General features: G+C 66.6%; 2 protein-coding genes across 3 annotated transcripts; both read left to right on the forward strand.

The window, feature by feature from the left end:
* Positions 1 to 1,033: 1,033 nt before the first annotated feature.
* Positions 1,034 to 6,984, forward strand: RPL3L (ribosomal protein L3 like). 2 transcript variants are annotated; one of them, XM_017340190.4, is made up of 10 exons: positions 1,034 to 1,312; positions 1,706 to 1,898; positions 3,520 to 3,688; positions 4,816 to 4,951; positions 5,467 to 5,653; positions 5,748 to 5,908; positions 5,980 to 6,081; positions 6,441 to 6,536; positions 6,651 to 6,770; positions 6,864 to 6,984. In XM_017340190.4, the coding sequence occupies exons 1-10, from the start codon at positions 1,190 to 1,192 to the stop codon at positions 6,918 to 6,920; spliced, it is 1,344 nt and encodes a 447-aa protein (XP_017195679.1). In that variant the 5' UTR covers positions 1,034 to 1,189; the 3' UTR covers positions 6,921 to 6,984. The 2 variants fall into 2 exon arrangements, 1 of the variants encoding a protein (XP_017195679.1); XR_016226326.1 differs by lacking the exons at positions 5,980 to 6,081; positions 6,441 to 6,536; positions 6,651 to 6,770; positions 6,864 to 6,984 and having other exon boundaries at positions 1,155 to 1,312; positions 5,195 to 5,653; positions 5,748 to 5,904.
* Positions 6,985 to 7,500: 516 nt separating this feature from the next.
* Positions 7,501 to 10,873, forward strand: MSRB1 (methionine sulfoxide reductase B1). The gene is given in 4 exon segments (NM_001199820.1): positions 7,501 to 7,566; positions 8,554 to 8,702; positions 9,200 to 9,314; positions 10,285 to 10,873. Coding segments are annotated over 4 exon segments (351 nt in total). The 5' UTR covers positions 7,501 to 7,511; the 3' UTR covers positions 10,317 to 10,873.
* The last annotated feature ends 10,330 nt before the right edge of the window (positions 10,874 to 21,203 follow it).

Here is a 21,203-nt window from a genome sequence, read left to right on the forward strand (position 1 = left end):
TGTCAAAACTGAAGCCCATATTTTTAATTTGAGAGAGAGAGAGAGAGAGAGAGGACTCCCATTTGTTGGATCACTCATCAAATGCCTGTAGCAGCCAGGGCTGGGCTGGAGTGACACCAGGAGCCAGGAGCTCCATCCAGGCCTCCCACGTGGGTGCAGGACCAATCGCTGAGTCTCCGCCTGCTGTGTTCCAACGTGTGCATCAGGAGTTGGAGCTGTGGCTTGAAGCCGGGTGTCCCTGATATGGCACCCCAGGCACCAGGCCCAATGCCCTCCCCTTAAACTCAACATTTACATCATAAATGTGTGCGGGCTTGGCCGGCACTGAGGCGAGGGGAGGCGCTGACTGCAGCCCATGAGGGCGCTGGTTTGAGTCCCGGATGCTCCACTTCCGATGCAGCTCCCTGCTAATGACCTGGGAAAACAATGAACTCGGCAAAGTCCTTGGGCCCGGCACCCACCTGGGAGACCCAGAAGAAGCTCCTGGCTTCAGCCTGGCCCAGCCCTGGCCGTCACAGCTATTAGGGGGTGAACCAGCTGATAGAAGACTGATCTCTCTCTCTCTCAACTCTGCCTTTCAAATGAATAAATAAATATATCTTTAAAAAAAAAAGTGTGTGTGCAGTTACTCCTGGGTCTCGGGCTTTTAGGGTCGGGGGTCTTTTTTTTTTTTTAATGCTTATTTATTTATCTTCACCTGCTTAAAAGGCAGCAAGACAGAGAACAGGATCTCCCATCTCATTCTCTCCCCAAGTGCTCAGGACAGCCAGGGCTGAGCCAGGGGGAGCCAGGAGCTAGAACTCCATGGGGTCTCCCACGTGGGAGGCAGGGGTCTCCAGGATGCGCTAGCAGGAGGCTGGAACAGCAGGGGGTGCTAGTGCCCTGGTGCGGCCCAGGGGTCTCGCTCCTGAGTGCCACCCCAGGGACCCCGGGGGCAGAGCCCACTGTCCTCCTTCCTCTCCACGGCTGTGTGTCCAGCTCGGTCTCCCAGCCCGAGGACAGGCCCCTTTGGTCAGTGAAAGGCCCAGACCCTGCTTTGGTGCTGAGAAGCCGCCAGCACGCCAAGTCTGTTGTGCCCGGGAGGGTTGTGAGGAGCCAGTCCCAGGGCTGTCAACACGGCGCCCCCTCCCCCACCCGGCGGCCCCTCCCCGGCCTGCTCCTGGCACAGAGACCGTGACGGGTACAGGGGATGACTGGCCTCTCCTGCCAGGCGCTAAATCTGGGATCTGGCTGCTGCTGTCCTGGCCCCGCCACTCGACCTCTGGTGCCTGGAGGGGAGGCCCCTTCCCGACCACGGGGATCTGCCGCCATGGTCAGTGGGGCTGGGGCTGCGGCCGCGGTGGTGTGGGGGCTGGGCTGGAGCAAGCTGGCCTTCCTGGGGAGGGCAGGTGGGCTTCTGGCTTCTCCCCAGCGAGAACAGTTCTTAGGGCTGTGGGGGATGGGAGGCCGGAGGAGGCAGGGCAAGGAGATGGACGCGTGCGCCTGCTGTGCCCAGCGTGGGCCTATCGAGGTGGGCTGTGTCCAGAAGATGGGGCCCTGGAGGCCCCTCCCCACCCTCCTGAAGACAGGTGCTGGAGGCACCGAGGCCTGGGGCCTCCCTCTGGGGTCTCTGGCCCGCTTCTCCTGGCCTGGGGTCTGGGCCCGTCCTGCCACCCCGCCAGGGAGACCCTGGCTCTGACTCCCCTCCCTCCCCCTGCGCCCGCAGTCCCACCGGAAGTTCTCCGCCCCTCGGCATGGACACCTGGGCTTCCTGCCTCACAAGAGGAGCCGCCGACACCGGGGCAAGGTGAAGACGTGGCCCCGGGATGACCCCAGCCGGCCCGTGCACCTCACGGCCTTCCTGGGCTACAAGGCAGGCATGACCCACACGCTGCGCGAGGTGCATCGGCCGGGACTCAGTGAGTCACGGGGGTGGACGGACAGAAGGACGGACGGACGCAGGGCGCTGGGCTGGCGGAACCTTCCGGATGCCAGGAGGCAGCATGCTCTGGCCTGGGGCAGTGCCCCCGGGGGAGTGCTGTGGTCAGTGCTGGTTACAAAACGGGAAATCCAGGCCGAGAGTGTTCCCTGATGGGGGCTGAGGCTCCAGTGGGGCCCTGCACTCCTGGGCCTTTCTGAACTATTTTTTTTTTTTAAGATTTATTTATTTACTTACTTGAAGGTCAGAGTTACACAGAGAGAAGGAGAGGCAGAGAGAGAAAGAGAGAGAGAGAGAGGAGAGGGAGAGAGGGAGGTCTTCCAACCACTGGTTCACTCCCCAGTTGGCCGCAGCGGCTGGAGCTGAGCTGATCTGAAGCCAGGATTCAAGAGCTTTCTCCGGGTCTCCCACGTGGGTGCAGGGGCCCAAGGACCTGGGCCATCCTCCACTGCTTTCCCAGGCCACAGCAGAGAGCTGGATCGGAAGAGGAGCAGCCGGGACTAGAACCTGTGCCCATATGGGATGACGGTGCTGCAGGCCAGGGCGTTAACCCGCTGCGCCACAGCGCGGGCCCCTGAACTGTTTCATACATTGTTACTTCACATACCTGTTTTTTTTTTTCCCTAAACTTTTATTTGTTTGCAAGGCAGAGCGAGACAGACAGCCCTCATCCCCAGATGTCCGCAGTAGCTGGGAGTGGGCTGCGGCGCAGCCAGGAGCCTGGGGCTCAGTTCCCCCTTGTGAGTGGCAGGGACCCGCCCCCAGGGGCTGTCATCAAAGCCTGCCGCGTCTACACTAGCAGGAAGCTGCAGCTGTCAGGCCAGGCGCTGCGTGGACGCGGGACGTGGGATGCAGGATGTGGACATGGACGTGGACGTGGACCGTGGACGTGGGTGTCGAGCACCTGCCCCCTGGTCTGCTTTGAGTTAGCTGTGTTTCCCGCGTGGCTGGGAGAGGCAGGGCGGGAGCCTGTGCGCCCTCACCCAGACTCTCCCACGAGACGCATCCTGTTAAGGGACAGCGACAGCACAGCCAGGTGCCGGCTGGCTCGCTTCTCTCTCCCTTTCTTTCTTTACCTCTTTCTTTTCTTCAGATTTATTTATTTGAAAGGCAGACAGAAAGAGAGAGAGAGAGAGAGAGAGAGAGAGAGGATCCATTTTCCATCCATTTGTTCGCTCCCCAGATGGCTGCACCAGCCAGCTCGGAGCCCCGCCAGTCCCCGGGCCCCAGCCAGGCACTGCATCCCGGTCTCCGGGCAGAGGGCAGGGGCCGGGCACGTGGGCCGCCCTCACCCCCTCAAGCGCATTAGCAGGGACTGGATGGCGAGCGGAGCGGCCGGGCTCAGCCAGTGTGGGCTCAGCTCCAGCGTGGGACGCGGGCAGCACAGGCCAGCCCTCTGGGTCCCGTGGGCACCCACAGAGCCGTGGCCCCGGGGGCCTGGCGGGCTTGCGGCACTTAGGGAAACAGGTCTGATGGTTCCGACAGTCCGCTCTCTGCTGGGCTCCAGCAAAGGCGGAACAGCCCTCGCGTGGGGGACACTGTCCTGGCCGCTGGCCCCGGGCTCGGGACGGCCCCTCACGCCCGTCTCCCGTCTCCCCCAGAAATTTCCAAGCGGGAGGAGGTGGAGGCGGTGACGATCGTGGAGACGCCGCCGCTGGTGGTGGTGGGCGTGGTGGGCTACGTGGCCACGCCTCGCGGCCTGCGCAGCTTCAAGACGGTCTTCGCAGAGCACCTCAGCGACGAGTGCCGCCGCCGCTTCTACCGGGACTGGTGAGGGCCGCCCCGGGGGACGGGCAGCGGGAGCAGCGGGCGGGGGCCGGCACCGCGTGGTGCTGCCTCCACGGAGAGGAAATCGTGAGGGGTCGGGGGAAGAGGGAGCAAAAATATTCTGATGCTCAGGTTTAGTTACAGGGCTGAGTGGCTGGGATGTCAGAGCTGGCGCTGAGCTTCCTAGCAGCCAGGGTGAAAAGGGAAGCTCTTGGCCGGCGCCACGGCTCACTAGGCTAATCCTCCGCCTAGCGGCGCCGGCACACCGGGTTCTAGTCCCGGTCGGGGCGCCGGATTCTGTCCCGGTTGCCCCTCTTCCAGGCCAGCTCTCTGCTGTGGCCTGGGAGTGCAGTGGAGGATGGCCCAGGTGCTTGGGCCCTGCACCCCATGAGAGATCAGGATAAGTACCTGGCTCCTGGCTCCTGCCATCAGATCAGCGCGGTGCGCCTGCCGCGGCGGCCATTGGAGGGTGAACCAATGGCAAAGGAAGACCTTTCTCTCTGTCTCTCTCTCTCACTGTCCACTCTGCCTGTCAAAAAAATAAATAAATAAAATAAAAAAAAAAAAAAAGGAAGCTCTTGTAAACAGAGACGTCTTCTCAGGCCTCGGATTTTCCAGAATGAGATGGTACACCAGCAAGGGGAGCCTCACCGAGGCTTTGGCACAGCCGGGCCCTGAGCCTCCGTGGGAGGTGACCCCTGGCTGACCCCTGCTGTAGATGGGGTAGGGGCTGCAGTGAGGGCGAGGTGAGCAGCCTGCAGGTCAGCTGCCGTCCTGGTCGGCTTCTGTTCTCTCGCGGCCCCCATCCGGGCGCCAGCCTCCCACCACTCACATGGAGGAGCTGGACTGAGTCCAGTGAGGGTCCCCAGAGTGCCCCACACGTAGGGCCAGCGGTGGGGCAAGGTGGCCGGCAGGCTGGGACCCCTGAGCCTCCACAGCACCTGCCACGCACCCTCAGGTCCCGGGAGCCAGGGAGGACCCACTCTGCAGAGGGGGAGACCGAGGCGGGAGAGGGAGGGGCCATCGTTCAGTGAGGACCACTGGAGTGGCCGGGGCTGGCAGGGAGGGCCCGGCCCTGGAGGCCGGCTGCGGGCCGGGGCGGGTGGGAGCTGTCCCTGCGTGTGGCTCAGGCACAGGAGCAAGAAGAAGGCCTTCACCAAGGCCTGCAGGAGGTGGCGCGACGCTGACGGCAAACGGCAGCTGCAGAGGGACTTCGCGGCCATGAAGAAGTACTGCAAAGTCATCCGTGTCATCGTGCACACGCAGGTCAGCCTAAAAATACCGCAGGGCCCGGGCACAGGCCCAGGCCGGCCGGGCGGCCTCGCCGGGCACCCGGGCAGGGAATGTGAGCTACCGGCGCCCTCCCAGCGGCTCTGGGGCAGTGGGGCAGCAGCCAGGCGGTCAGCCGAGGCTCTGAAACGGCCAGACAGGCCTGGGTCTCCCGCCGAGAGTCCACAGGGTGTGGCCGGATGTGGGCGGGTGGTGACGGGCACCTTGCCCTCTGGGCAGGCTTCCGCAGGCCCTGGTGCCCGAGCGCCCCCCAGCCCGCCCCGAGCCTCCCTCGTGGGTCGCGTCCAGCCTGTGCCCCACACAGCATCGCCCGGCGCCTGCTCATCACCGTCTTCCCGGAGAGGCCCTTCCAGCCCCGCCCCACCCCGCTCCCTGAGAGTCCCCCGACGTCTGTGTGTCCCCCGACCCTGACCACGGCTCCCTGAGGCGTGGGGCAGACTTGGGGGGAGCCCGCTGGCCAGGCTGTCCCCGGACCCGGCCGTGTCCTGCAGATGAAGCTGCTGCCCTTCCGGCAGAAGAAGGCCCACATCATGGAGATCCAGCTGAACGGGGGCACCGTGGCCGAGAAGGTGGCCTGGGCCCAGGCCCGGCTGGAGAAGCAGGTGCCCGTGCACAGCGTCTTCAGCCAGAGCGAGGTCATCGACGTCATCGCCGTCACCAAGGGCCGGGGTGTCAAAGGTACGGGGAGGGGCGTGGGGAAGGCTGCCTGGAAGCAGGAGGGGGAGGGGCCGCACCTGCCTCCCAGCCCCCTGCGCCGCCCGCCCGCCCGCAGGGGTCACGAGCCGCTGGCACACCAAGAAGCTGCCAAGGAAGACGCACAAGGGGCTGCGCAAGGTGGCCTGCATCGGCGCCTGGCACCCGGCCCGCGTGGGCTGCTCCATCGCCCGGGCGGGGCAGAAGGGTTACCACCACCGCACGGAGCTCAACAAGAAGGTGGGTCCCGGCCGCGGGCGGGGTGTGCCGGTGCACCGCGTCTGGCCCACAGCACGCTCTGTGCCCGACAGATCTACCGCATCGGCCGGGGGCTGCACTCGCAGGACGGGAAGATGGTCAAGAACAACGCGTCCACCAGCTACGACGTGACGGACAAGTCCATCACACCGCTGGTGAGGGGCAGCCAGCTGGCGGGGGCCCCAGGGCTTGAGCTGCACAATGGGTGCTGCCCACGCAGGCAGCGGGGGCACAAGGCCCCGCTGGGGGCCTGGTGGGCCCTGTCCTCTGGCTGCAGCCACCCCTGTGGACAAAAGGCCCCCCAAGGTCGCTGGGAATAGGAGCCCAGCTCCAGCGCCCAGACCAAGGGACTCCAGCTCTGAGCCTCAGTTTCCCACGGTGACGTGCAGCTGTCCAATGGGATAAGGCAGGGATGGGGCGCCCCCCCACCTCCCAGGGCTCGGAGCCACAGCTGTCAGGAAGCCCCATCCCTGGCGGTCCCTGACCGGTACCCCTCCCCTCCCGCCCTCAACAGGGTGGCTTCCCTCACTACGGCGAAGTCAACAACGACTTCGTCATGCTGAAGGGCTGCATCGCAGGCACCAAGAAGCGGGTCATCACGCTGAGGAAGGTGGGCGCGGCCAGCCGGCTCCAGGGCGGAGGGCGGAGGGCGGGGCTGGCGCCGCCCAGAGCGGGCGAGGGTGGGGGGCTCCGGCGCTGACGCCCCGTCCCCCGCGACCCCCAGTCCCTCCTGGTGCACCACAGCCGCAGGGCCCTGGAGAACATCGAGCTCAAGTTCATCGACACCACTTCCAAGTTCGGGCACGGCCGCTTCCAGACAGCCCAGGAGAAGAGGGCCTTCATGGTGAGCCCGGCGCTGACCCCACGGCCCCCTGCGGAGGCTGCCCGGGACCCCCGGCCGCTCGGGGTGCCTGACCTCCTCCCGCTCCTCCCCCAGGGTCCCCAGAAGAAGCATCTCGAGAAGGAGAAGCCGGAGGCCGCGGGAGACCTGTAGGCTGCCTGGGCTGGACGCAGCCCCGCCTGCCCCTCGTGTCTAATAAATGCCGGACACAACTCTCCCCTCGGAGTCTCAGGACGTCCAGGGCCCGCGCGGGCCGGGGCGGGGGGCGGGGGCTCAGCGACGGCGAGGCAGCTCTCCGGGCGCGCCGCCACGCCCTGTCCGGCCCCCGGCACCCGAGCGCCAGCCGGCTGCCCCCGCGGCCCAGCAGCGGCCCCGGGCGCTCGGGGAAGGGCGGGCCCACGGGGCCGCGGGAGGCGGGGCTGCAGGGAAGCGGCTCAGGATTGGTTCTTGGGAGCCACCAGTGGGCGGGGCTGGCTGAGAAGACGGGACAGGACTGCTTCCCGGAAAGGGGCGGAGCCTCCAGGAGGCGGAAGCCAGAACCCTTCGGCTGGGGAGGGAGGGCCCCGCGGGAAGGGGCGGGGTCTCTGCACTGATTGGTCAGCCTAGGGGGCGGGGAGCTCGGGGTCGGAGGTCGAGGAGCGATTGGTCCTCAGGAGGGGCGGGGCGGCGGGGCGGGCTCCGAGCGGGTCTGGTGGGCGGCCTGGGGTCGCCGGGGGCAGTGAGCGTGCAGCGGCCGGCGGCGCCATGTCGTTCTGCAGCTTCTTCGGCGGCGAGGTTTTCCAGAACCACTTCCAGCCAGGTTCGGCCTGCAGCCCCGTGCTGGGGGCCCGCGAGCGCGTGGAGCCGGGGCCGGCGTCCTGGGGGAAGTGGCTGCCCCAGGGGGACACCGTGCGGCTGCCGGGGGTCCGGAGGGGCGCTACGGGACGGCGTGCCCGGGCTGCTTCCGGCGCGGGGCCGCCCCTTAGCGGGGCACCCCTCGAGTCCGGCGTGTGCGGGACTCGAGTGACCCAGCGGGGAGCGTCCGGCTCGTGTCCGCCGTGCCCGCTCGGGGCCGGGTCATCCTAGCCGATGACCTTCGCCCGTAGCGCCTGGGTGGTTTGGGGCATGGCCCGAGTCCTCTTGACGGCTGGGCTCGCCTGATGTGGACTAATTTGGTAGAAATATGTCGAGGGGCGAGACTGGCCTGGGCCTGCCTGAGATGGTGTCTGGGGAGTCAGCTGTCCAGCTGTCTGGGGCGGCTGGGCTGTGAGACACAGGCTGCTGGGCACCGCCCTCCCCTGAGACCCTTGCGGGTCCCCGGTCATCCTCAGGCGGCTCTGCCCAGTGTGAAAGTCCGCTCGCACTTGCCCGCGGCAGCCGCTGGCTCCCGTCCACCCCCGCCGGCCTGTTTCTGAGTCCCTGAAGAAGCCGTCCGGGTGGTGGGTGAGGGCTGACACTGCTCCTGGCGGTTCCTGTTCCGAGTTCTTCCCCCGCAGGGCCCTCGGGAAGGGTGGGGCCCTCGGTGTCCTCCTCAGCTGCCCGGCTTCCTGCCTGGCTGCACACCTCCCGGGGTGTTGAGGCCAGGCAGCGAGACGGGTGTGAAGGTGGTTCCGGCCCGGCGCTGTCTCTCCCTGCAGGGCCCCTGCGGCCGTGTGAAGGTGGCTCCCGGTCCCACACCTCCGCCAGGCTCTCGGCCCCGCACCTCCGCCGGTGGGAGCCTGGCGCTGTCTCTCCCTGCAGGGCCTGGGGAGGGGAGCAGGCAGCCCCGTGTGCTGCTGACACCCCTGCTCCTGCCTCCCCCGCCCAGGCATCTACGTTTGCACCAAATGCGGCTACGAGCTGTTCTCCAGCCGCTCCAAGTACGCACACTCGTCGCCGTGGCCAGCGTTCACCGAGACCATCCATGCTGATAGCGTCGCCAAGCAGCCGGAGCACAACCGGCCCGGAGCCCTGAAGGTGGGTGCCGCCCAGGCCTCTGGCCTCAGCCAGGGGAGCTGCCACCCCGGATTGTTTTCATGCGTTTGAAAGGCAGAGCAACAGAAAGAGAGAGAGAGCGAGATCTTCCACGTACTGGTTCACTCCCTAGATGCCCCCAACAGCCAGGGTTGGGCCAGGCCGAAGCCAGGGGCCAGGAACTCTGGGAGTCCTGCATGGGCGCAGGGCCATGGACGTGGGTCATCGTCTGCTGCTTTCCCAGGCCGGCACGAGGAGCTGGGTCAGGAGCAGAGCAGCCAGGGTTCTGACTGACACCGAGATGGGATGTGGTGTCGCAAGCGTGGCTTAACCGCCGTGCCACAGTGCCGGCCCCTCCCCCAGCTCTGGGGAGCAGGACAGACTCCTCGCCTGCATAGACTCCTCTCCCGCTCCCCGTCGGCCTGGGGGAGGAACCGCGAGCCTGGGGCGGTGGCTGTCTCCTGGGCCAGAGCTCACGTGGCTGTCCACGGTCTTCCCAGGTGTCTTGCGGGAAGTGTGGTCACGGGCTGGGCCATGAGTTCCTGAATGACGGCCCCAAGCCCGGGCAGTCCCGGTTCTGAATATTCAGCAGCTCGCTGAAATTCATCCCTAAAGGTAAGCTCGGGTTCTGCGGCTGAGGGCCGGCCCCCGTGCAGGGTCTGGGATGGGGAGCCGCGCTCACCACTCACCCAGTGGTGTAGGGGGCACCGAATCTCTGTCCAGGACTTGCTCAGGACACCCCGAAAGGCCGCTGCAAGGCAGGGTCAGGGGCTTCCCCGGTCCCAAAGAGAGACGTCTGAGGGAGGCTGTGGCAGAGGGTACTTATTTGTGAGGCAGAGTTACAGACAGAGAGAGAGGTCTTCCACCCCCTGGTTCACTCCCCAAAGACCACAACGGCTCAAGCCAGGAGCCAGGAGCCTCTTCTGGGTCTCTCCTGTGGGTGCAGGGGTCCGAGCACCTGGGCCATCTTCTGCTGCCTTCCCAGACCACAGTAGAGAGCTGGATGAGAAGTGGAACAGCTGGGACTTGAACCGGTGCCCAGATGGAATGCTGGTGTTGCAGGCAGAGGCCTAGCCTACTAGGCCACGGCGCTGGCCCGGCAGAGGGGTGGGCAGAGGCTGAGGACCTGGACTGTGAGGCCCCATCTTCCGCTGGTGACCGTGGCGAGGACTCACACGGCGCCTCACGCCGGCCCGTGTCCCGGCAGCACCGGGCAGTGCTCCCATCTCAGAGCAGTGCTGGGGCGCTGCTGGCCCTCGTGAGCTCTCTTGGTGCTGGGCCCCCTCTCAGGCTGCCCTCAGCCTCCCCACGCCCTGCTCCAGCCCCAGTTCCTGCCCTGCTGTTCCCAGGACCATGGAGGCTTTGTCCTGCATCCCCAGTGCTCATTGCCTGTGGGCTCTAAGGGCCTGGCGCATGGCCCATTCTGTTCTCTGTAGAACTCAGGCATCAAGCCCAGCGCACAGACCCCTGGGAGCTGGCCATCAGGGCAGGCACAGGCTGGGTGGTGACTGGCTCTCTCCCTGTTCCCTCCAGGGCGGGCACAGGCTGGGTGGTGACCGGCTCTCTCCCTGCCCCTCTCTTTCAGGCGAGGACTCTTCTGTCTCCCAGGGACACTAGGCAGGCCGCCCACGCTCACCCTCGTGGCCCGTTCCTGTCTGCTGGGCCCAGCTGACAACTGTCCTGGCTGTGGGGGCCCAGCCGTCCTAGCCACGTGGTCAGGAGGCGAGCGCGGCTGAGCTCATCTTTGAAGCTGCCCCACCGTCTCCGTGGCCTGCCGTCCACTCCCTGTGTGTCTGGGCTCACCCCGGAGGGGCCCGTTCCCAGCTGGGCTTTGGGCTTTGCCAGAGCTCCTGCCTATCGCCCCCAGATTGGCCCCCGCCCCGGTCACTGCATGACCCGCTCTGGCTAAACCCTTCCAGGGCAGCCAGGGTGGTGATGGTCCGTGACCTGCGGCGGGCAGGCCCTTGCACCGTCCGCCTCTCGTCTCGCACCTGCGCGGTTCAGCTGGCCTCACCTGGGCTGAGCAAAGCCTTGACTGCACCGCTGGGGTGCGCGTTCCCAGGGTGCGGCGACTGTGATGGTGCGAATGCCGTGTGGAGTAACCGGGTGGAAGTGAATAAAGTGGTGCGGCGGGGCGGCCGGAGGCGCTGTCCGGGCGTGGCGTGCTTCCCTTAGTTCTGCGAAGGTGGAGTCCTGTTGAGCTCACTGCTGGGGATGTGGCCATCCTATGTCCTGTGTCCTGTGTGCGCAGGACACCCGGGGCCTGTCCTCAGGGCCTCGCGGCGTGGCTGGGAGCCGTGGGCACCTGCACAGAGCAGCGGCACTGGTGTGTGACGAGGGGCTGCCCTCGGCAGTGACATGGCGGCTGTGGGCACAGCGTGTGCTGCCTCCCTGGGTCCTGGAGGAGCAGCTGTGGCCGCACTCTCGGCACACCTGGGCCGGATTCCAGGCAGTGCACGGTGCACCTCGGCAAGCTTGTGGGAAGTGTTTCATGGAAAAACTGTGTATGGATTCGAGACTTTCGTAGCAAAATTTACCTTTTTATTCCAATATCCGTGAACTTTTTCTTTTCTAAGATTTATTTATTTGAAGGATCTACAGAAAGAGGTCTTCCATCTGCTGGTCCACTCCCCAGGTGGCTGCAGTGGCCAGGGATGAGCCAAGCCAGAGCCAGGAGCTTCCTCTGGGTCTCCCGCGTGGCTGCTGCGGCCCAAACAGCTGGACCATCTTGGGCCGCTTTTCCCAGGCCACAGCGGGGAGCTGGGCACAAACCGGGGCGCACGTGGGATGCTGGGGTCACAGGCAGTGGCTTAGCCTGCGGCACCACGCACCCCCCCCCCCCACTTTTTTTTTCTTCTTAAGACTTGCTTGTTTTGCCGGCGCCGCGGCTCACTAGGCTAATCCTCTGCCTAGCGGCGCTGGCACACCGGGTTCTAGTCCCGGTCGGGGCGCCAGATTCTGTCCCGGTTGCCCCTCTTCCAGGCCAGCTCTCTGCTGTGGCCCGGGAGTGCAGTGGAGGATGGCCCAGGTGCTTGGGCCCTGCACCCCATGGGAGACCAGGAGAAGCACCTGGCTCCTGCCATCAGATCAGCGCGGTGCGCCGGCCGCAACGCGCCGGCCGCGGCGGCCATTGGAGGGTGAACCAACGGCAAGGGAAGACCTTTCTCTCTGTCTCTCTCTCTCACTGTCCACTCTGCCTGTCAAAAAAAAAAAAAAAAAAAAAAAGACTTGCTTGTGTGAAAGGCAGAGTTAGAGAGAGAGAGAGAGATCGGCATCGACCTTGCATCCGCTGGTTCACTCCCCAAGCGACTGCAGGATCCAGGGCCGGGCCAGGCCGAAGCCAGGAGCTGGGAGCTCCATCCAGTCCACCATGTGGGCGTCAGGGCCCAGGTGTGCAAGCCTTCACCTGCGGCCTCTCGGTGTGTCAGCAGGAGGCGGGCAGAGGCAGAGTCAGGGCCCCGGCTGGCAGCTTAACCCAGGTCACAGTGGCTCGTCTCTTGGGGGTCAGAAATTAAAGGGGGTGGGGGTGGGCATTCGGCCTAGCGGTTACGATGCCGCGCGGGACACCTGAACCCTGGGTTGGAGTGCCTGGCTTTGAGCTCTGGCGCCTTGAGTAGCTCACAGAATCCAGGCAGACAGTGTACTCACCACTGCCGATTTATCCAGAGGCTGAACCCTAACCCTAAGCCCTGACCCTCTCCCTTCCCCAGGGAGGCTCTGCCGGGGAGAGGAACCCTCTGTGGAGCTGTGGTGGGCAGGTGGACGCTGGGGCGCTAGCCTGGGGCTGTCTCCCAGGGGCCATTTCCCCAGGGACTCAGCAAAGGACACGCCCCGCCTGGGGGAGGGGTGGACCTGCAGGTACAAGAGGAGGACAGCCCGAGTCCCAGCAGCTCTGCTCTGCACCCCAGACCCCGCCCACCACGCCCTTTCCCCTCCTCAGGCCTCGGTGCTCATTCTGACTTGGAGTTGGTGGCCTTGGCTGCCTCCAGCTCGCTGGGCAACCCTGACCAGAACGCTGCCTCCCTCTGCAGCCGGTCCCCCCTGGGATGTGAGCAGAGAGGAGCCCTCCTGCAGGACGGGCAGGGGGCACCCAGGTGCACGAATTCTGCAGGTCAGATCCCATGCTCCGAGCTGTGCCGGCCACTGGGCCGTGGGTGCAGGGGAGGGTGTGCAGGGCTGGAGGGAGAGGGGCAGGTGGGGAGCAGGCAGCGTGGGACAGCAGCGAGCGGCCGTGTGGAGGAGCCCCACTCAGGAGGGCTCCCTGTGCTTACACCAACCCCACCAGGCCCTGGGTGTGGCAGCCTCAGGGGCCAGGACCCACGGCACCTGCTGCAGGTGCACCCTGATTCCCACTCCCACCTCCGCCCTCACTCACCCCTCCCCCATGGACACTTCTGCACCCAAAGCTGGCCACCAGCTGCAGAGGAGCCCGGCTTGCAATCTGCCTCTTACGCTCTCCCTAAGCGGCCGGCAGCGGCCGAGAGCCAGCCCAGAGCAGGCGAGCAGTGGCCGGGCACTCTGTTCAGGGGCGTCACCTCCGCCAGCCTGGACACCAGCCTCTGGGGGTAGGAGGGGACACTCAGGGGCCATGCCCTGCCCTGGTGGTCTATCATCCATGGCTTCAGCCCCTGCTTGTGGCCCGTGTGCTGCCCTGCTGGGCCAGTTGCTGGCGGGCCTCACAGTGGCTGCACCAGCCATCAGTGTCACCCATCACTCCCCAGAGGGCGGCAGCTGTGTGCGTGTCTGCCCCTGCTGCTGTGGGGGCCCGGGCTGGATGCCCACCCTGGGGAGGGGGCAGGCTGGGAAAGAGGCAGAGTGGCTGCAGGGGGCTTCTGATGGGGTCAGAACAGCCAGCTCAGGTCGTCTGCCCTGCTGTCCCCTTTCCCTTTCTTCCCCACCCCCAGCAAGAGGCAGTGGCTCTGGGGAGGCCGCAGACCACCCTGTGAGCACAGCCTGCTGGCAGCCGGCACATGGAGCCGGCACGTGGCCAGTGGGAATGCCCAGACCCCAGGGCTGGCTTCGACCTTGGCCTTGGCACACTTCTCCCAGCACTGCGGGCTTCTTCCTGGTCCACTGTGTCCCTGGACTTGGCCCAAGAGCAGACTGGCCTCCTGCGCGCTGGGCTGATGTGTCCAGGCGGCACCCCCGGGCTCAGAGCTGCAGTTGGGCACACAGATGGATCAGTAGGCAGGGCTGGGACGGTGAGACGGGCGGAAGCTGCCTGCACCCCAGGTGCCCCGTGCTCCTTTGCACATCTTTGTGGCAGGAGTGGGTGACTGGGCTGGGGCGGTCCAGTGGGCAGCTGGGAAGATGGGAGTGAGCCTAGGTCACGTTGGAGCCTGGAGCTGGGAGGCTGTGGGCAGGGCCTGGCTGGGGGAGGGGGCGGTATTTCCAGCTTTAGGCCCCCACGCCCCACCCCTCCTGCTGGGTGACCACCACCTCCCTCCGGCCACTCCTGGGGAGCCTGGCCCCTCCTCTCCCGCCTGTGCCCTCTGCCTTGCACGGGCAGGGCAGGTGTTCCGGTAGCTGGCAGGCCCGAGGCCCTGCGGCGTGGTCACCCGTGTGAGGTGGAACATGGAAGAAACGTGCCCTGCCAGCGGCCTGGCGCCTGGCCCAGGGGAGCCGGCAGCAAATGTTCGCAGAACGCATGTGGACTGAAAATGCTCTGGACTTTGGCCTGAGCGACAAGTGCCGGGAGCACAGTGACCCCGGGGGAAGCGTGCCTGACGGTGGGGGGAGGCGGCCGGGAGGGTCAGTGAGGGGCGCTGCCGGCCCAGAGCGCCGGGACCTCCTTCCCAGCCCCCGGCCCTGGCTCAGCCTACCGGCAGGGGTGCGGGCGATAACCAGTGCGCAGGCGCCTGGGGTGGGGGGGCCCGAAGGCGGTGCTGCAGTTCCCCGAGGCGCCGCCGGGGGCGCTGCGGGGGCGGGTTGGACCGGAGCTCCCGGCTGGGTGCCCGCCCGCCCGGGGGCCGCGAGGGATCAGCGCGGGCGTGCCTCGGCCTCACAGCGCATCACGCCAGTGCCAGAGTCGCAGCAGGGTTCCCTGATGGGCGGGGACCGGCTCTGGGCTTCACGAGGTGACCGAAGCCGCGGGAGCAGCCGAGGCTGGAGGCACCTGGATCGGGACAGAGCTGGGGGTGGGCGTGGGTGGAGGCTCCAGGGCAGTGGGGTGGGGCCCCTCCCTGCTGGGCGCTGGCTCTAGGTCCCTGAGGCTGCACCTGCGGGACCCCTCTCCCTGCTCCTAGCCGGTCGCCCCTACCAGGGTCACCTTTCCCATCGGCAGGCCTGGAGCTCTGGCTGGGGGCTCCCACGGTTCTTGTGTTCTGCGGCTGGGCCCAGCTCCGTTTGCTGCCCGGAGGCAGGGCCACAGCCTCCCAGAGGCCAGCCTAGAGGGGTGTCGATGGAGTTGGCCGGTCTGTCTTCCTCGTCCCCTCTCCCTGTGTGTCCCCATACCTGTGGCTGCGCCCCTCCGCACTGCAGGGGCACGGGGGTTTCCACGTCCTTTCCCACTATGGCAGGCTGAAGAGCCCCACACTCTGCGGAGGACACAGGACCTCAGGAGCCTGCCGGCGGATGCTGTGCGGGTGTGCCTGGGCACGGATGGGGAATCTCCCTACGCACCAAAGTGGGGGCCAGGGAGCCCGTTCCGGAGCAAGCCCAGCCTACACAGGGGCAGGACCTCCGTGGAGGGTCCCACTCCAGCCCCTCACTCCCCACCCCTGCACTCGGCTCACAGCCCCGGCCCCTCCTAGACTTCAGGACCCAGGCCACCCCCTTGTCCCGGGGACGATGACTCATCCTGGCAGCCCTGCCCTGCCCCTTGATGCCCCCCCATCCACACACCAGCGGCTCCCGGGCTCAGACCGGAGATCCTGATGCAAAGGGGTGTCTGGCAGCAGCCCCCAGGGGGCCCTGGCTCCAGTTGCCAGCTCCCCCCTCGCCGCTGCTCCACCTCCTGCAGTGCAGCCTGCAAAGTCCTGTTTGGAGACCAGAGGAGACGAGGCAGGAAGCCAGGGCAGGACCACAGCCCACGACCAGTCTACAGGGAGACAGACACTGGGGGCCCCCACCCCAGCAGCCTCCCCTCCCAGTCACCGGAGCCCCCTCCTCAACTCTTCCCCGAGCCTCTTGCCCCTCCCTGGTGGCCAGGGCCAGAGCAGGGTGATGGGTGGTCCTGCAGTCCCTGCATCTGCACCCCCGACTCCTGCAGGGGTCCTGAGACCACGCAGACACTGACCTGTGCACAGCCCTGGGGTCTGCAGAGAGGCCTGCTCCTTGTTGCTGGGGGACAGACTGCAGCCCTGCGGTGCACAGGGATCATCTCCAGGGCCTGGGGGGTCCCTGTGGTGCCCGGGGGCCAGGCGTGGCTATGAACCTGGAGGAGTGGGGCGGGGCGAGGCAGGGGTGTCTCCTAAGCCAAGGCAGGCCCACCTTGGGGACATAGGCTACTCTTGCCGGCCCTCCCGCAGCAGAGCTGGGTCTGCCAGTCGAGAGCCTGGCTGCATCACTGGGCTCTGAGCTGGGTCAGGCTGGAGCCCAGGGATGGCGCCCAGAGCCCAGTTAGGAGTCTTTGGAGAAACAGGTGTACCCTGGCCGCTGATCTCTCCAGGACACCTGTGGGAGTGGGCTGTGGGTGGCCCGGGGGGTCTCCTGCAGGAAAGGGGCCTGGCTCCTGGGAGCCCCCGGCAGCCCCCCAGCCCTTGCCCGTCAGTGTCACCTGCAGCCCAGGTTCCAGCCCTGGGGTGGGCGCAGCGGCGGGACACCCCTTGTGCTGTGGTCACTGTGACACGTCCTCTGCCTTCTGATCTTAACCTTCATGGAGTGCTCAGGAGCCGGGCATTCAGGGTGGGGGCTGCTAGCCCTGCCCCACCCCAGTGGCCACCGGGTTCCTCCCCCACCAGCCTGACAGAGAACAGCAGACTCTGGGGGTGGGGGTGAGGGGAGGTCTCTCTTAGGGGCCCCTTCCCTGGAAGGAGCCACAGCCTTTGTGTGTTGGGCCAAATCCAGCAACCGAAGTGGGAAAACCTCACACAAATCAAGCTGGGCCTGCCCTGGCCACGGCCCCTCCCCACCGCTCCCTTTGCAGGCTGTGGGAAAGGTCTGGGGGGTGAGGGTGTGGTCTGAGGTGGGCAGCTCCTGGAGCCCCCCGTGACCCCCCCAGGAGGAACCAGCCACCAGTGTCACCTGTCACTCCCCAGAGGGTGGCAGCTGTGTGCGTGTCTGCCCCTGCTGCTGTGGGGGCCCCAGGCTGGACGCCCACCCTGGGGAGGGAGCAGGCTGGGAAAGAGGCAGAGTGGTGTGGCACTCAGGCCTGCAGCCACAGAAGGGGCCAAGACTTGCCCGCCCACTGCTATTCGGGAGTTCATGGGTAGGTGGAGACAGATGCCAATCAAAACCACGCACAGGCCGGCAACGCGGCTCACTAGGCTAATCCTCCGCCTAGCGGCACCGGCACACCGGGTTCTAGTCCCGGTCGGGGTGCCGGATTCTGTCCCGGTTGCCCCTCTTCCAGGCCAGCCCTCTGCTGTGGCCAGGGAGTGCAGTGGAGAATGGGCCAAGTGCTTGGGCCCTGCACCCCATGGGAGACCAGGATAAGCACCTGGCTCCTGCCATCGGATCAACGCGGTGCGCCGGCCGCAGCGTGCCGGCCACGGGGGCCATTGGAGGGTGAACCAACGGCAAAGGAAGACCTTTCTCTCTCTCTCTCTCTCACTGTCCACTCTGCCTGTCAAAAAAAAAAAAAAAAAAAAAAAACACGTACAGAGAACCAAGTAGTCTGAAGGGTGGGGCCTGGTTGTGGTCCATGGGGCCAGGCTGGGCCTCCTCCTTGTACCTGGTGCCCCACTGGTGCCCCCGTCCCCTCCTGCTTTGGCCCATGGAGTTGTCTCCCCAGGGGTGTGTTTACCTGGCCAGGCAGCCGCTGCTGCTCAGCCCATGGCCCCCCACCCATTCCCTCCTCCCAGTCCCCTCTCCGAGCCTCATGATGCACCTGCTGGCTAGCTAAGGAGGTGGACACACAGACCACTGCCTGCCCGTCCCACCCAGACTGGGGTCCAGATCAGCTTGGGCTGTGTGTGACTTGCAGCTCAGGCCCCTGGGGGGATCCTGTGGCCAGAAGGAACCCACTGGGGCCTGTGTGGCTCAGAGAGGGAGGTCCACGGGGAGAAGCTGGCAGGGGGCTGGAGAGGAGAGGAGGGGGCAGCCCTGTGTGTGGGCAGCAGAGTTTCTGACATCACCAGATCCAGGCTCAGAGCGACTCTTCCCATGGGGCCAGCAGCAAGTTCCCGGACAACCCAGCCACGGCACTCCCAGTTCTCCCAAGAGAAAGAAACCAAACACACGTCCACGCGTGCGCAGCGGCAGCGCCGACGTGGGGATGGCCTGATGGTCTGCAGCCGGCAAGTAGCAAAACGTGGTCTCTTCTCACCAAGGGACGTTGTATGGGCCGAGCGGTTGAGGCCTGGGTCCCGACGCCCTGTTCCCATGAGGTGGCGGGCATGGGCCTGAGCCCTGGGTCCCGACGCCCTGTTCCCATGAGGTGGCGGGCATGGGCCTGAGCCCTGGGTCCCGACGCCCTGTTCCCATCAGGTGGCGGGCATGGGCCTGAGCCCTGGGTCCCGACGCCCTGTTCCCATGAGGTGGCGGGCATGGGCCTGAGCCCTGGGTCCCGACGCCCTGTTCCCATCAGGTGGCGGGCATGGGCCTGAGCCCTGGGTCCCGACGCCCTGTTCCCATGAGGTGGCGGGCATGGGCCTGAGCCCTGGGTCCCGACGCCCTGTTCCCATCAGGTGGCGGGCATGGGCCTGAGCCCTGGGTCCCGACGCCCTGTTCCCATGAGGTGGCGGGCATGGGCCTGAGCCCTGGGTCCCGACGCCCTGTTCCCATCAGGTGGCGGGCATGGGCCTGAGCCCTGGGTCCCGACGCCCTGTTCCCATCAGGTGGCGGGCATGGGCCTGAGCCCTGGGTCCCGACGCCCTGTTCCCATCAGGTGGCGGGCATGGGCCTGAGCCCTGGGTCCCGACGCCCTGTTCCCATCAGGTGGCGGGCATGGGCCTGAGCCCTGGGTCCCGACGCCCTGTTCCCATCAGGTGGCGGGCATGGGCCTGAGCCCTGGGTCCCGACGCCCTGTTCCCATCAGGTGGCGGGCATGGGCCTGAGCCCTGGGTCCCGAAGCCCTGTTCCCATCAGGTGGCGGGCATGGGCCTGAGCCCTGGGTCCCGACGCCCTGTTCCCATGAGGTGGCGGGCATGGGCCTGAGCCCTGGGTCCCGACGCCCTGTTCCCATGAGGTGGCGGGCATGGGCCTGAGCCCTGGGTCCCGACGCCCTGTTCCCATCAGGTGGCGGGCATGGGCCTGAGCCCTGGGTCCCGACGCCCTGTTCCCATCAGGTGGCGGGCATGGGCCTGAGCCCTGGGTCCCGACGCCCTGTTCCCATCAGGTGGCGGGCATGGGCCTGAGCCCTGGGTCCCGACGCCCTGTTCCCATCAGGTGGCGGGCATGGGCCTGAGCCCTGGGTCCCGACGCCCTGTTCCCATCAGGTGGCGGGCATGGGCCTGAGCCCTGGGTCCCGACGCCCTGTTCCCATCAGGTGGCGGGCATGGGCCTGAGCCCTGCCTGGGCTCCCAGTCCTGGCCACTGGGGATTGTGGGCTGACTTCTCAGCTGCAGCCTCTGTGGGCATCAGGGAGGGAAGCGGTACAGGGGAGCAAGCTCTCTCCGCCGTCCGCCTGACGGCTGCCTCTCACGTCCGTGAAAAACAAATACAAATAGAAACAAAGGCGGCGTCGACACCTGCTCCAGCGCAGACGAGCTGGAACACATGGGCAAAGGGACAGGTGGCTGCACAAGCCCTTTCCCTGGAGATGTCCAGGGACCGGGGGAGGGGCCGCGGGCAGTGGGTGATGAAATGTGCTGGGGCTGCTTGTGGATGAGTGCACACCGTTGTGTGTGGTGAACATACTGCAAACCGCAGTTTGAGCTGCTGGGCTGGAGGTATGTGAAGTACAACTCCGGGAAGCTGTTCCAAGAACAGCTTCTTGTTCCAGAACCAGCCGTGGGGGCTCCAGTCCACACAGAGCGGGCTGGGGGCTCAGGGGTGGCCGGCGTCCAAGCCTCCTGGCCCAGCCCCCTCCCCACCCAGAGCACGGCCTGAGCCCCGCCCCCCCCAAGTGCCCTGCTGCTGAGCCTGCACCTGGACGTTGCCGCCTCGCCTGCCCACCGCCTCCAGAAAGCCCTCCCGGCCCCTCCCCGACTCCTGTCTGTCCATTAGCTGGCGCGTACCCACTGCCTCCTGCGTGCCGGGTCCTGTGTTAGGTGTGGGAACACCTGCGTAAGCCAACAGCCCCAATGCTGCCATCCCGATTCGCACCCACCCCTCACCCTAGAGCCAGGTGGTGGGAGAGGGGAGGGGCAAGCCCCCAAGCTCTCCAAGCAGACCCCCGATCCTTGGACCCCGCTCCTCCTTGGTGTTCCGCTGTTCTCTGCCAATTCCTCCCGCAACGTTTTCCCCGCCTTCGGCTGGTGAGGGGGACTGAGCAAAAGTCTGCCAGCAGGGGGCGCAGCAGGGCAAGGGCCAGCAGGTGGAGGGGCCTGAGCGGTAGCCCTGAGGCTGGTGCTGCCGGGTGGGGCTGTGCAGCTCTGAGAACCAGCCCGGCTGGAACCAATCCTGGTTTAAGCTAGACCAGAACTTCCTGCGACTCGGTGAGCACCAGCATGCTCACCACACACTGCTGGGCGTACAGCTCACCTCGGGGCTCCTGGCCGAGGCTTGTCCTGACCAGCGGGTGCAGCCCTAGCCTGGTGGGCCTCACCCCAGTGGCCCCAGGTGGTGCTCGCTGTCGGGGCTGCCCCTGAGCGGGAGCTCTGACAATGTTTCCAGTCATGGGTGCCCTCTGTCCCACCGGCAGCCCAGGTGGCTGGGACCCGTCCAGATGCCCGGGGCAGAGCCCAGGGCGGAGGCTGGGAAGGCTGGGCAGGGTCCTCTCTAGGCCCCGGGCGGCGCCAGCTTCACCCCCAGGGAGCGCCTTGCCCCCTGGCTCCCTGCCTTCCTAGCAGGCTGTGCAGGGCAGGCAGGGGCAGCGTTGGAGCTGGGACCTGGGGTCGGGGGGCCTGAACGGGCCCCTGCTCCTTCTCCCCCTCCAGCAGAGCCTCCAGGGTTTTCACACCCGGCGTGGGGGCGGCTTCGCCATCTTCCCATACAGGGCGGTGACCCCTGTCAAACCACCAGGTGGGCCAGACGGGGCCGACAGAGCAGCCCCCCAAAGGTTCTGGAGGCTCGGGTCTGAGTTCAGCTCACCCCGGGGCGTCCCTGGCCTCTTCCGCCGCCAGAACTAGCCCCCTCTAGCCCTGACGATTGGTTTGGCCGCCTCGTTCCCCGCTGCAGACCCCAACTCCGTTCTGGGAAACCTTCCGTGCCCCAGGCTTCCGACCTGGCTCTATCCCCGCTCCGCGAACCAGGCCCGCGAGTGCACGCACTTCTTTGGTCCACCGGGCCCAGCGACCGGGC

This window comes from Oryctolagus cuniculus, chromosome 19 (genome assembly GCF_051225735.1).
Source record: "Oryctolagus cuniculus isolate XC-2025 breed Fujian yellow rabbit chromosome 19, ASM5122573v1, whole genome shotgun sequence".
Lineage (NCBI taxonomy): Eukaryota > Metazoa > Chordata > Mammalia > Lagomorpha > Leporidae > Oryctolagus > Oryctolagus cuniculus.